The following is a 13,711-nucleotide window of genomic DNA, read 5'->3' on the forward strand; positions in this document are numbered from 1 at the left end:
TATTGTAGTTGCCCCTGCATAATGACATACTCTCTAAACTGTCTATAATTGCATTTTCTATGGTTATCAAAATTCACGGGTGAAAGAGAGAACGATCAATATAAGCGGTGACTATATTTTATGATGCAAGTATTATTACATCACGTACGGCTGGCAGCAGCTGCTGCCCGCGAGATTTAAGGCCCGTACTGAAGAGGTTAATAACTTTTTCACATATTTTAGCTATTGTGCTTGTAAGGGAGACTGGTCTATAATTTGTTGGGTCTTCTTTATCTCCCACCTTTTATATTGGTACAATATTTGCATTTTTTCAATCTTGTGTTACTTTTCCTTCTTTGAGTGAGCAATCTATTATCTTGTATATTTTGTCCATTAGTTCATCTATACATTCTTTTAGTATCCAATTTGCAATTCTGTCCTGGCTGTGTGATTTTCTTACATTAAGCTTTATTATTTGGTCCCTTATTTCTTTCTGTGTCACAATAATTTCTTTCATTGGGGGGATCTTTCTCCTTTCCTTCATCCCAATTATGTGTATATTCATTAGTGAATATGGATTTAAAATGTTTATTCATGGCTGTTCAATCTTTACATGGATGGGGTGGTGCAAGAGATGAGTGCAAGGGTAGTGGGTCAGGGGTTGGAGATGATTAAAGAAAATGGAGAAAAGTGGGAGGTGAGCCAGTTGTTGTTTGCCGACAACACTGAGCTTGTAGCAGGATCAGAGGAGGAATTGAGGAAGTTAGTGACAGAGTTTGAGAAGGTGTGTGAAAGAAGGAAGCTGAAGATAAATGTGGGCAGAAGTAAGGTGATGAGATGTACAAGGGTAGAGAGTGACAGTAGGCTGGAAATGAGCATTAAAGGTGAGAAACTGGAGGAAGTGGATAGTTTCTGATACTTGGGTGCGAATGTGACAGGAAAGGGAGGAGTGGGGGTGGAGGTAGAATGTAGATTGAGAGAAGCGAGTAAATGCCTTGGTGGATTAAAAAGTGTAATGAGAAATAGACATCTGGGAATGGATGCTAAGAGGAGGTTATATGAAAGAGTGATTGTGCCAACAGCAATGTATGGGGCAGAAACATGGAACATGAGAGAGGAAGAGAGAAGGAGTTTGAATGTGTTTGAGATGAGGTGTCTGAGAAGTATGATAGGGGTTACTAGACTGGATAGAGTGAGAAATGAGGAGGTGAGGAGGAGAACAAGGGTGGAAAAGGAGCTGGGAGATAGGGTTGATGAAAGAGTATTAGGATGGTTTGGACACATGGAAAGAATGAGAGAAGAAAGATTAGTAAAAGAAGTGTGGAAGGCAGAGGTGGAAGGAGTGAATATGAGGGGGCATCCTAGGATGAGATGGATGGATGGGGTGAAAGGGCTTTACAAAAGAGAGGAATGTCTGTGGAGGAAGGATGGGAGAGGACAGAAGATAGGGGTGAATGGAGAAGGGTTGTGTATAGATGAGGCTGTGATGCATGAGGGGGAGTGGGTGGGGGATGGGGGGAGGAAGTATGTATGAGAAAAAATTTTGACGCAGCCCGAAGGGATTTCTCCCCGTCTTCTCCTTTCCTGCATGAGGGGACAGAGAGGGGGGGGGGGGGGGGGGTCGCCGAATTTATGAAGCAGCCTTGCTGTGGATGTGCTGTGTCTTTCAACACTGCTTCTGACCCAGGGCAGTGGACAGGATGCAGGGATGACCCGTCATCCAGGAGGTGCCAAGATAAGAGGGAGGGAGGAGAGTGGAAGGGAGTGGAATATATGGGAAATGAAATGGGTGGGAGTGATTTCTATACCTTTTTCTTTTTGGCTACCCCCCATGTAAGAGGGAAAATGCCTTTGGTATATAAGTATGTATATGATTCATGATTTCAGCCACTTTTACATCTTCTATATATTCAGCATTCCCTTGATGCAGTTTCACTATTTTCTGTTTATTTTTTATTTAACATTTACATATCTGTAGAATAATTTAGGTTGACCCTTACATTTGTCTATTATGTCTTTTTAATAGTTTATGTTTTCTTCCCTGCTTATTTTTACATGTTCATTTCTTAGTTCATTTCACTATTTTCAGTTTATTTTTTAACATTTACATATTTGTAGAATAATTTAGGTTGACCCTTATATTTGTCTATTATGTCTTTTTAATAATTCATATTTTCTTCCTTCTTATTTTTACATGTTCATTACTTAGTTTGATATATATTTGCCATTTACCCCCCCCATTTTGTTTTGTTTTATCCCATCTATTCCAAGCTTTGTTTTTTCTATCTTATACCTCACTATATTTTTTGTTGCACCAGCACTTAATGTACACCTTTTCCTGTTTTTGTTTTGGTACACATTTATCTTTTCCTTCATTATAGATTTCTTTTAATATTGTCCATTTTTCTTCCATCTTTGTTTCTTCATTAGAGAATTTTTCCAATTCACTTTTTGAAAGAATTTTCTGAGTTCTTCAAAATCCATTTTGTTGTACATTAGCCTTCCTTTTCAGTGTTTCTCATTTCTTCCCAAATTTCTTCTCTTAGTTCAAATTTCAGGTCCTGATGTAAATATTAAGTCTAGTCTCAATGGTTCTTCATTATTTCTATATCTGGTATTTTCTTTTACCCATTGAGTCATTGTGTATTCAATGGTCATGTCCAGTAGTATATTTCCCCAAAGGTCCTCTCCACCTTTCACTGTCATCTCCTCCCAACATATTTCTTTAGAGTTAAAGTCACCCATAATTACTAAGTTTCCTCCTTCTTTCAGTATTTCATTTAATGCATGCTTTGTGTCTTCCAACATTTTGGAATGGTCACTCTCTGTCCAAGAATATGTTTTGGGGGGCACATATATCACTACAAATTTTCTACTTTTCATGTCACTGTTTTCAACTTTTATCATAATCAATTCCACAATATATATATATATATATATATATATATATATATATATATATATATGTATATGGTTATATATATATATATAATATATATATATATAATATATATACACACACACATATATATACATGTTTTATATATATATATATATATATATATATATATATATATGATCTTGATTGAGAGGATTAGGAGAGAAACAGGAGTAATTGGTGAGGAATAGTGTGGATTTAGGATGGGTAGAGGTTGTGTAGATCAGATTTTTGTGGTAAGACAGATATGTGAGAAAGCTATAGGAAAGGGGAAGGATGTTTTTGGGGTTTTCATGGATCTGGAAAAGGCTTATGACAGGGTAGACAGGAAGGCACTGTTGGAGGTTTTGCGGATATAAGGGATAGAAAGAAAGCTTCTAGGAGCTGTCAAGAGTTTTTATGAGAGTAGTAGAGCATGTGTTAGGATTAGAAATGGAGAGAGTGGTTCGAGGTAAGGGTGGGACTTTGTCAAGGATGCGTTATGTCGCCCTGGCTGTTCAACTTATACATGGATGGGGTGGTGCGAGAGGTAAATGCAAGGGTGGTAGGTCAGGGATTGAAGATGGTTAAAGAAAATAGAGAAAAGTGGGAGGTGAACCAGCTGTTGTTTGTGGATGACACTGCGCTTGTGGCAGGATTGGAGGAGGGACTGAGGAGGTTGGTGACAGAGTTTAGGTGAGTGTGATAGAAGAAAGCTGAAGATAAATGTGGGTAAAAGTAAGGTGATGAGATGTACAAGGGGTGAAAGTGGCAGCAGATTGGAAGTGAGCATTAAGGGAGAGCGACTGGAGGAAGTGGATAGTTTTAGATACTTGGGTGTAAATGTGGCAGGAAAAGGTGGAGTGGAGGTGGAGGTAGAATGTAGATTAAGAGAAGCGAGTAAATGCCTTGGTGGATTAAAAAGTGTAATGAGGAATAGACATTTGGGAATGGATGCTAAGAGGAGACTGTATGAAGGAGTGATTGTGCCAACAGCACTGTATGGGGCAGAAACATGGAACATAAGAGAGGAAGAGAGAAGAAGTTTGAATGTGTTTGAGATGAGGTGTCTGAGAAGTATGATGTAGGCTGGATAGAGTGAGAAATGAGGAGGTGAGGAGGAGAACAGAGGTGGAAAGGGAGTTGGGAGATAGGGTTGTTGAAAGAGTATTAGGATGGTTTGGACACATGAAAAGAATGAATGAAGAAAGACTAGTAAAACAGGTATGGAAGGCAGATGTGGAGGGAGTGAACATGAGGGGACGTCCTAGGATGAGATGGATGGATGGGGTGAAGGGGGCTTTGGGAAGAGGGGAATGTCTGTTGAGGAAGGATGGGAGAGGACAAAAGACAGGGGTGAATGGAAAATGGTTGTATATGGATAATGTTGTGATGCATGAGTTGGAATGGGTAGGGGGATGGGGGGTGAGGTAGTATGCGTGAGCAAAATTTGATGCAGCCCGAAGGGATTTCTCCCCGTCTTCTCCTTTTATGCATGGGGGGACAGAGAGGGGGGGGTTGCCGATTTAATGAAGCGGCCTTGCTGTGGATGTGTTGTGCCTTGTGACACTGCTTCTGACCCAGGGCAGTGGACAGGGTGCAGGGATGACCCGTCATCCAGGAGGTCATAAGATAAGAGGGAGGGTGGAGGGAAGTGGAGTGTATTTAGGGATGGAATGGGTGGGAATGATTTTATGCCTTTTTCTTTTTGGATACCTCCATTGTAAGGGGGAAAAAGCCTTGGTATATGTATGGATACAAATATATATATTTAATATATATATATATATATATATATATATATATTTAATATATATATATATATATATATATATATATATATATATATATAAACCCAAGAGTCTTCAAGAAAAATGTTATAAAAAGTAATCTCAGTGTAATGTGGAGGGCTAATAGTAAGGCTTGGGTAACAAGGAAGTTCTTCACCGAGTGGATATATGAAGTGTTAGCCCCGAGTGTGAAAAAATATCTAGAGCAGAAAAATTGACCACTCAAGGCCCTTCTGGTAATGGACAATGCTCCTGCTCATCCTCCAGGCTTGGAGGAAGATCTGGTGGGTGAATACAGCTTCATCCAAGTGAGGTTTTTGCCCCCTAATAACACTCCTCTAATCCAGCCCATGGATCAGCAGATCATTTCAAACTTCAAAAAGCTTTACACAAAAGCAGTTTCAAAGGCGCTTTGAAGTGACCTCTGACACAGAACTAATGCTCGGGGACTTTTGAAAGAACCATTTCAATATCCTTCATTGTTTGAGGATAATAGACAAAGCCTGGGGGGAAGTTTCTTTCAGGACACTGAACTCTGCCTGGAAGAATCTGTGCCAAGACTGTGTGGCAGCCCAAGATTTTGAAGGCTTTCATACGGAGCCTGTAGTGGTGGATGATATTGTGTCCCTGGGGAAGTCCATGGGATTGGATGTAGACAGTGATGATGTGGAGGAGTTGGTGGAAGACCATAGAAATGAGCTGACAACTGAAGAACTCCAAGAACTGCACAGGGAGCAGCAAGAAGTGGTTGAAGAACTTTCTTCCTCAGAGGAGGAAAGTAGTAAGGGAAGCATTTCCACTGCAGAAATTAAAGAACTGTGTTATCACTGTGAGAAAACACAGAGAGTGGTGGAAAAATGGCATCCTAACACTGCTGTGGTCAACAGGAGCATCAATTTGTTCAATAACAATATTATTGACCATTTTAGTAAAATTCTGAGAAATCATCAAAGGCTGACAACATTGGATAGGTTTCTTACACCTGAAGGGATGTTACCTGATGTTTATATGGAAGGTGACTCCCCTTCCAAACAGTAACATCAACATCCCTCCTCCTCCTCTACACCTTCCACTTATGCCATCAGGTAGAGTCCAGTTAGATTTTTTTTATTTCATGTACTGTACAGTACTGTATATTTATTGTTTTTCATAGTTTTTATGTATTCTATGCTTCAAATATTATTACAATAACCAATAATCTGTGGGTCTGGTACGGATTAATCCAATTTACATTATGGGAAAAAATGATTCGCCATTCGTACAAATCGCCATTCGAACAGCTTCCTGGAACAGATTGTGTACGAGTAGCAAGGTTCCACTGTATATGTGTGTATATATGTATATATATATATATATATATATATATATATATATATATATATATATATATATATATATAAATATATATATATATATATATATATATATATATATATATATATATATATGACACAGGAAACCCACAGTTGGAGAAAATAAACTTCGAATAAAGAAGATTCCTATATTTCGGCTATCAACTGTAGCCCTCTTCAGGAAAGTACTTTCCTGAAGAGGGCTACAGTTGATAGCCGAAATATAGGAATCTTCTTTATTCGAAGTTTATTTTCTCCGACTGTGGGTTTTCCTGTGTGTCATTTACAAATGTGCTACTACATTTCTGTTTATATATATATATATATATATATATATATATATATATATATATATATATATATATACATATATATATATATATATATATATATATATATATATGTATATATATGTATATATATATATATATATATATATATATAAATATACACATGAATATATAGTGTTAGGCTTTCACATCACTGTGAAATGAATTATGCAATACAACCACAGAGGAGAAACTTGTAGACAGTAAATACTTTTGTATATTACATCTTCAGAAAAAGTAAGGAAAGAATGCGAGCATAAGGGAACAGCTGTTCTCCTATACCTGCGTTCTTTCCCTACTTTTGTATTTAAACTCCCTTGTATCTGCCTTACTTTGTCTGATGATATAATATATGAAAGTAATTACTGCCTACAAGTTTTTCTTCTCCTGTGGTTATATTGCATGACTAGACAGAGAGCAAGGTGGGGTTGATGTATGTATGGAACAAACGATAAAACAATAGGGTGTGCAAAAACAATACATGTATTTAAGGGCATATTAGATATGGCGAGATACAGAGACAGAACACCATGATCATAGCTCCCCTTCCCATTAAATGCAACTAGGTAAATACTTACATACATACATACACATACCAAGGCTTTTTCCCCCTTACAAGGGAGGTAGCCAAAAAGAAAAAGGCATAAAATCATTCCCACCCATTCCATCCCTGAATACACTCCACACCCCTCCACCCTCCCTCTCATCTTAGCACCTCCTGGATGACGGGTCATCCCTGCACCTTGTCCACTGCCCTGGGTCAGAAGCAGTGTTGCAAGACACAGCACATCCACAGCAAGGCCGCTTCATTAAATCGGCGACCCCCTCTCTCCGTCCCCCCATGCATAAAGGCGAAGACAATGAGAAATCCCTCCAGGCTGCGTCAAAATTTGCTCACACATACTACCTCACCCCCCATCCCCCCACCCATTCCACCTCATGCATTACAACATCATCCATATACAACCATTCTCCATTCACCCCTGTCTTCTGTCCTCTCCCGTCCTTCCTCAACAGACATTCCCCTCTTCCCCAAAGCCCCCTTCACCCCATCCATCCACCTCATCCTAGGACGTCCCCTCATGTTCACTCCCTCCACATCTGCCTTCCATACCTCTTTTACTAGTCTTTCTTCACTCATTCTTTCCATGTGTCCAAACCATCCTAATACTCTTTCATCAACCCTATCTCCCAACCCCCTTTCCACCCCTGTTCTCCTCCTCACCTCCTCATTTCTCACTCTATCTAGCCTAGTAACCCCCATCATACTTCTCAGACACCTCATCTCAAACACATTCAAACTTCTTCTCTCTTCCTCTCTTATGTTCCATGTTTCTGCCCCATACAGTGCTGTTGCCACAATCACTCCTTCATATAGTCTCCTCTTAGCATCCATTCCCAAATGTCTATTCCTCATTACACTTTTTAATCCACCAAGGCATTTACTCGCTTCTCTCAATCTACATTCTACCTCCACCTTCACTCTACCTTTTCCTGCCACATTTGCACCCAAGTATCTAAAACTATCCACTTCCTCCAGTCGCTCTCCCTTAATGCTCACTTCCAGACTACTGCCACTTTCACCCCTTGTACATCTCATCACCTTACTTTTACCCACATTTATCTTCAGCTTTCTTCTATCACACACTCTCCCAAACTCTGTCACCAACTTCCTCAATCCCTCCTCCAATCCTGCCACAAGTGCAGTGTTGTCTGCAAACAACAGCTGGCTCACCTTCCACTTTTCTTCATTTTCTTTAACCATCTCCAATCCCAGACCCACTACCCTTGCATAATAAATACTTATTTATATATATATATATATATATATAATATATATATATATATATATATATATATATATATATATATATATATATATATATATGCTCTTTTTTTTTTTTACATTATTGCAGAATCATACTGTCTTTGGATGCATTTCACTACAAAGAAAACCATATCTGGAGAGAAATCATTAGGGTATCTGTTCTCATTATTATTCAGAAATATAGTCCAGCTTCAACACAAGTCAGTAGACAGAAGACAGAATCATGTTTTACAAAATGTGTGTGAAATATATTCATCTATGCCTAACCAATGGGCACTACTGATCGATACAAATATGGTTGTGCACATGTGTAACTCTTGCACATTTAGCAAACATATTCAACACTTGCAAGCTCATCAAGCACTAAGACTAGCATGATTAATTGATTTTACTTCAGCTGTGAAAGGGCTATATCCATTACAATTAAGACTAACCATACTGGCTGACATTTTCTCCTTTCTTGTGGCTACAGCCAATCCATTATTTTCAGAAGTGTAAGATCCTTTCTGTATTATGAAAATAATGTTAAGTCCTTACCTCTGTTACTTAAGCCTTGTGGAGTTGCAGCATTATCAATTTGTAAGGGTTCTGACTTGGTGTTTGGAATATTGTGGAAAATACGTTTGTAGTGATTATATACAGCTACACTAAGAACTTTCTTGGCACGCTCCTGCCCCACTACATGATGGTCCAAGTATTCATATATCTGAAAAAGATTTATCAAAATAAACCCTTGATACTATACACAAAATTACAAACCAATGTCACTCACGTAGCAGGATAGAGAAGATAAAAAATAGACGTTTCTTGGTTTTGTAGTATATGATCATAAAACAAGACCTAACCTAACCATAAGTAATTTTGAGTTGTTCTATTGAATGTAAAATACATCCAACTCATCATATACTACAATACTAAGAAACAGCCCAACTATATGCAACGAACCCAATATCATCAAAGCACCATCACAGAAAACATTCTCGCAATATTCTACCAATCTTTCCTTTTACTTTCACCGATTATAAAGGAAATTTAAGGACAGCAGAGTGGGATGGTAAAATTTATAAAAGTAATATTCCTATACGAGTGGACAGTCTCTAAACATAACACAATGTAGCATGACTCTGGTCCATAGGGGTGCCATGGAAGTCCCTGAAACATTGATTATGTGTGCACTCAATACCCCAATGTTTCAAAACAAAATATACAACTGTCACCAAACAACTTTTGTGCCAATTAATTGGAATGTAATTGTGAACTAAAGATTCTCATACATACAATATATGAAAGTATTAATCATAAAACAACAAACTCTTTACCACTGAATAATCCTACCTTCTTAGGAGGTGGAGGGGGCTTGCGGTTAAACCCAGCTTTAACATCATCTCTCTTTTCCTTTTGTTTCCGCTTTGAGTCAACTTCAGAGAGTACAACAAAGAAGTGATGGCAATTTTCACATTTCACAAAACGTGTGGATGCTGGAAAAGGTAAATGAAATAGATAAAGTCAGGACAGACTGATTTAAACCTATCTATCTATAATTACCAAGGGCTTCTTTCCCCTTATCAGGGAGATAGCCAAGTTGAAGGCATGCACTCACTCCCACCTTAGCTCTTTGTAGATGAAATCGATTGAACTCAACTTGATCTAAAATACTAAATAAAAACACTTAAGCATCATTTCATAAATACAATACTTGAATATACTAAAATATCCTTTCCCTCCAATAAGGAGGTGGCTATGTTATAGTATACACCCACCCTACACCTTTAAAAAAATGATCAAATAAATAAATAAAATATTACTGTCCCTCCTATTTTAGCTACTTATGGATGAAGGGTCATCCCTGTTCCCTGCCACACTGTTGAGATCAAAAGCAATGCTGCAAGATACAGTGGCTTCAGAACAGGGCACCATTTCCAAAGCTGGTTTACCCTCACTGCTTCATTACAAGACTATCCCAACTCTTCCTCATCCAATTAAAGAAATATACAGAGCAGACCAGATGCAAGGCCCCGACATGGGTAAATGCCACCCCAGGGCAAGTCAAAAAGTGCCCTCCCCCCCACACACACACCACCACTACCACCACCACCACCTTCCACATCTGATGGTCACTAGCACGATTCACATGTAACATTCATCCACAAAACAACATTTATACACACATCACTCAAACACCCAACTCATGATAAATAAATCATGCATTAAAAGTACATTAGGGGGAATTTGCTTTACCTTCTTTTCACCAAAAGTGCCCCCCCCCCCAAAAAAAAAAGTGCCACCCCAGGGCATTGACTCTCCCCCCTGCCCCTCCCCTTGTCGGGGCCATGACCAGATGAAATCCTTTTTGGGCTGTATAATTTCCTCATCCATTTACATTCATACATATCTTTTGGCCTCCTTTCCTCAACAGATCCTCTTGCATCAAATACCCCCATGTCCCTGTCCATCTATCTCATTCTTGGTCTTCCCCTGGTGCAGCAGTGACCAATATTTTTGTTTTATCATATAAGGAGACCAGTGCACCACCATCTGCCCTCCTACTTCTATAATCAATGCCATAGAAAACAACCCAAGTCTTTATACTTGACCCACATGCTATAAATCCATAAACTATGCACACACATCAAATACTGGTCCCACCAAGCATAATAACATAAGCATGAAGAAGACTACAAGAGACCATAAGGCATACACTAGGCAGTTCCATGTCCATTACCACCTAATCATCCCCATCCATAATGTTATCTCGCCACTTAAAACAACCAATAGTTTCAGCACTCACTACATGGTTACCAAGTCTATTCCATTTGTTGACCACTATTGATAAACTAGTTCTTGCCTATTTCCTTCTTAAATCTAAATTTGTCCAATTTAAATCCATTACTGCGAGTCCTGCTCTGCTGTCTTGATATGATGACCTTGTCTGCATCACCCTTGTTTAAGCCATTGACTCATTTGAATATCCTGCACTCTACATTTTTCCAGAGAAAGCAAATAAAAGTGCCTAAGCCTGTGATTGTAAGGTAAATTTCTGAGTCCATATATGGTCATTCTCCTCTGTGCTGATTCTAGTGATTTAATATCCATTCTATAGGACATAGACCAAAACTGTACTGCATGGTCAAGGATGGATCCAACTACTGCCAGATAGAATTTGTTAACTACATCAGCACTTTTGTTTACAACAGTCCTAACAATAAATCCTAATGCTCAATTAGCTTTGTTCCTAACACTAATCCACTGTTTCCTGGATTAAAGGTCAGGACTCACTAACACTCCCAAGTCTTTTTCACATTCTGCTTTCTCAAAAATGGGGTTATTCAACTTATACCTGTTTTCTGGGTTATACAAACCATGCTATGATGCATGGGAGTGGGTGGGGAATAGGTGTGTGTGTGTGTGGGGGGAGTATGTGTGAATGATATTTTGATGCAGCCCATAGGGATTTCTCCCCATCTTCTCTTTTTCTGCTTGAAGGGGTAGAGAGGGGGGTTACCAATTAAGTGAAGCAGCCTTGCTGTGGATATGCTGTGTCTTGCTGAATGGCTTCTGACCCAGGGCAGTGGGCAAGATGCAGGGATGACCCATCATCCAGGAGGAGCCAAGAAAAGAGGAAGAGAGGGGTGGTGAATGGGAGTGGAGTATGTAGGGATGAAATGGGTGGGAGTGGATTTATGCCTTTGACTTTGGCTACCTCCTTTGTAAGGGGGGGAATGCCTTTGGTGTATGTATGTACAAACCTACGTATCACACTGCACTTTGAGATACTGAAGTTCATTCGTCATTTCTCCGACCATGGAAACAATTTGTTAAAATCTTCCTGCAGTATCCCAGCATCTTCCCCAGACCTAATATGGTGTCCTTATTTAGTGCCATCAGCAAACTCACTAATATCACTATTAATCCCATTGTCCAAGTCATTTATATACATAATGAACAATAAGGGACCCAAAACCAAGTCCTGTGGAACTCCACTGGTAACACTACTCCAATTGGATTTTACACTATTAATGGTGATCCACTATTTTCTGTCACTAATCCATGCTCTAATCCAATGGTTCTCAATCTGGGGTCCCAAAGGAATCGGAGGGTTTTACGATCAGGACCCCAAACTAAAAATTAGTGGTATTAAGTGAATGCCAACTAATTCTTTTCAGTGATGAATTTATTTCCAGGAGGCTAGAGGACAGCAAACCATAAATATGGGATACATGGGAAATAGGGTTGAGAATACCTTCAAGTCTAATCCATTCAAACACTATTCCTCCTATGCCATGGGTTTGACTTTATTTAGTAGTCTCTGGTGGGGTACCTTGTTGAATGCTTTACTAAAAGTCAAGGTAAATAATATCATAACTATCATGTACTATTCCCTGTGGTGGGGGAAAAGAATACTGCCACCAAGTATTTCCACTTGGATCGTAAGAGGCAAGAAGAAAGGGACAGGGAGTGGGACTAGGCATCCTTCTCCTTGTAGCCCCACAGGGGACATTCCTAAACAAAAAAGTAAAGGCATAAGAGGGGCTGGGAGTTTTCTGACCAGCACCCTAAAGTTTGGGTCTTTTAATGTGCATGAATGTAGTACAGATGAGAGTAAAAGGGAAGAGATAGGTAGTATGTTTGTAAGAAGAAAGATGGATGTGTTGGCTTTGAGTGAAACTAAGTTGAAAGGGAAGGGTGAGTGTAAGTTTGGGAGTGTAAGTGGGAGGTTATCAGGAGTGAAGAGAGGGCGACGGAGGGAAGGGGTGGCTATACTAGTAAGTGAAGAGATAGGTAAACGTGTAGTGGAGTGGAAGGAGGTTTCCTCAAGGATAATGTGGATGAAGGTGAAACTGGGAAAGGAGATGTGGGTCTTTGTAAGTGCATATGGGCCTGGCAGTGAGAAGAGTGTGGAAGAAAGAGAGGCCTTTTGGATAGATTTAAATGAGTGCATAGAGAATTTAGGGAGAAATGTCAATGTAATAGTACTGGGAGACCTTAATGCTAGGGTAGGAAATGGTCCAATCGATGGAGTGGTTGGGAAATGTGGAGTCCCAGGAAAGAATCATAGTGGAGAGTTGATGGTGGAAATGTGTCTAGAAAGAGAGTTGATGATAGCAAATACAGAGTTTCAGAAGAAAGTCAAGCATAACTACACATGGGAGAGGGTGGTGGATGGAAGGGTGGTAGATAGAGGGTTAATGGACTATGTAGTGGTAAATAGGATTATGATAGGAAGAGTTAGGGATGTACATGTGCTAAGGGGAGAAAGTGGGGGAATATCAGATCATTTTTTTGGTGGAAGGTAAGTTGAGAGTGGAGGATAGATGGAGAAAGAGGAAAGGGGCAAAAGGTAGGGAGGTGCTTAGAGTGAACTCTTTAAATGAAAAGGAAAAGGAGAAGGAGTACAAGAAGAAGCTGAAGGAGGAGTGGGAGGGAGTGAAGGATAGAGTAGAGCTAGGTGTGCAGGAGGAATGGGGATGGTTCAAGGAGGGAGTCACAAAGTGTGCAAGGATGGTGTGTGGAACAAG

At 39.5% G+C, this 13,711-nt stretch overlaps 1 protein-coding gene across 7 annotated transcripts in view; it reads right to left on the reverse strand.

The window, feature by feature from the left end:
• The window catches only part of LOC143030915 (ATP-dependent clpX-like chaperone, mitochondrial), a 160,885-nt gene that overhangs the window by 112,088 nt on the left and 35,086 nt on the right, over positions 1-13,711 (reverse strand). For all 7 annotated transcript variants that reach the window (XM_076194166.1, XM_076194167.1, XM_076194161.1 and 4 more), the window contains 2 exons: positions 9,531-9,673; positions 8,733-8,901 (listed from right to left, as the gene is read on the reverse strand). In XM_076194166.1, the coding sequence (XP_076050281.1) occupies positions 8,733-8,901; positions 9,531-9,673 (312 nt within the window). The remainder of the gene's footprint in view (positions 1-8,732; positions 8,902-9,530; positions 9,674-13,711) is intronic.

This window comes from Oratosquilla oratoria, chromosome 12 (genome assembly GCF_046742065.1).
Source record: "Oratosquilla oratoria isolate Oo_2021 chromosome 12, ASM4674206v1, whole genome shotgun sequence".
Taxonomy (NCBI): domain Eukaryota; kingdom Metazoa; phylum Arthropoda; class Malacostraca; order Stomatopoda; family Squillidae; genus Oratosquilla; species Oratosquilla oratoria.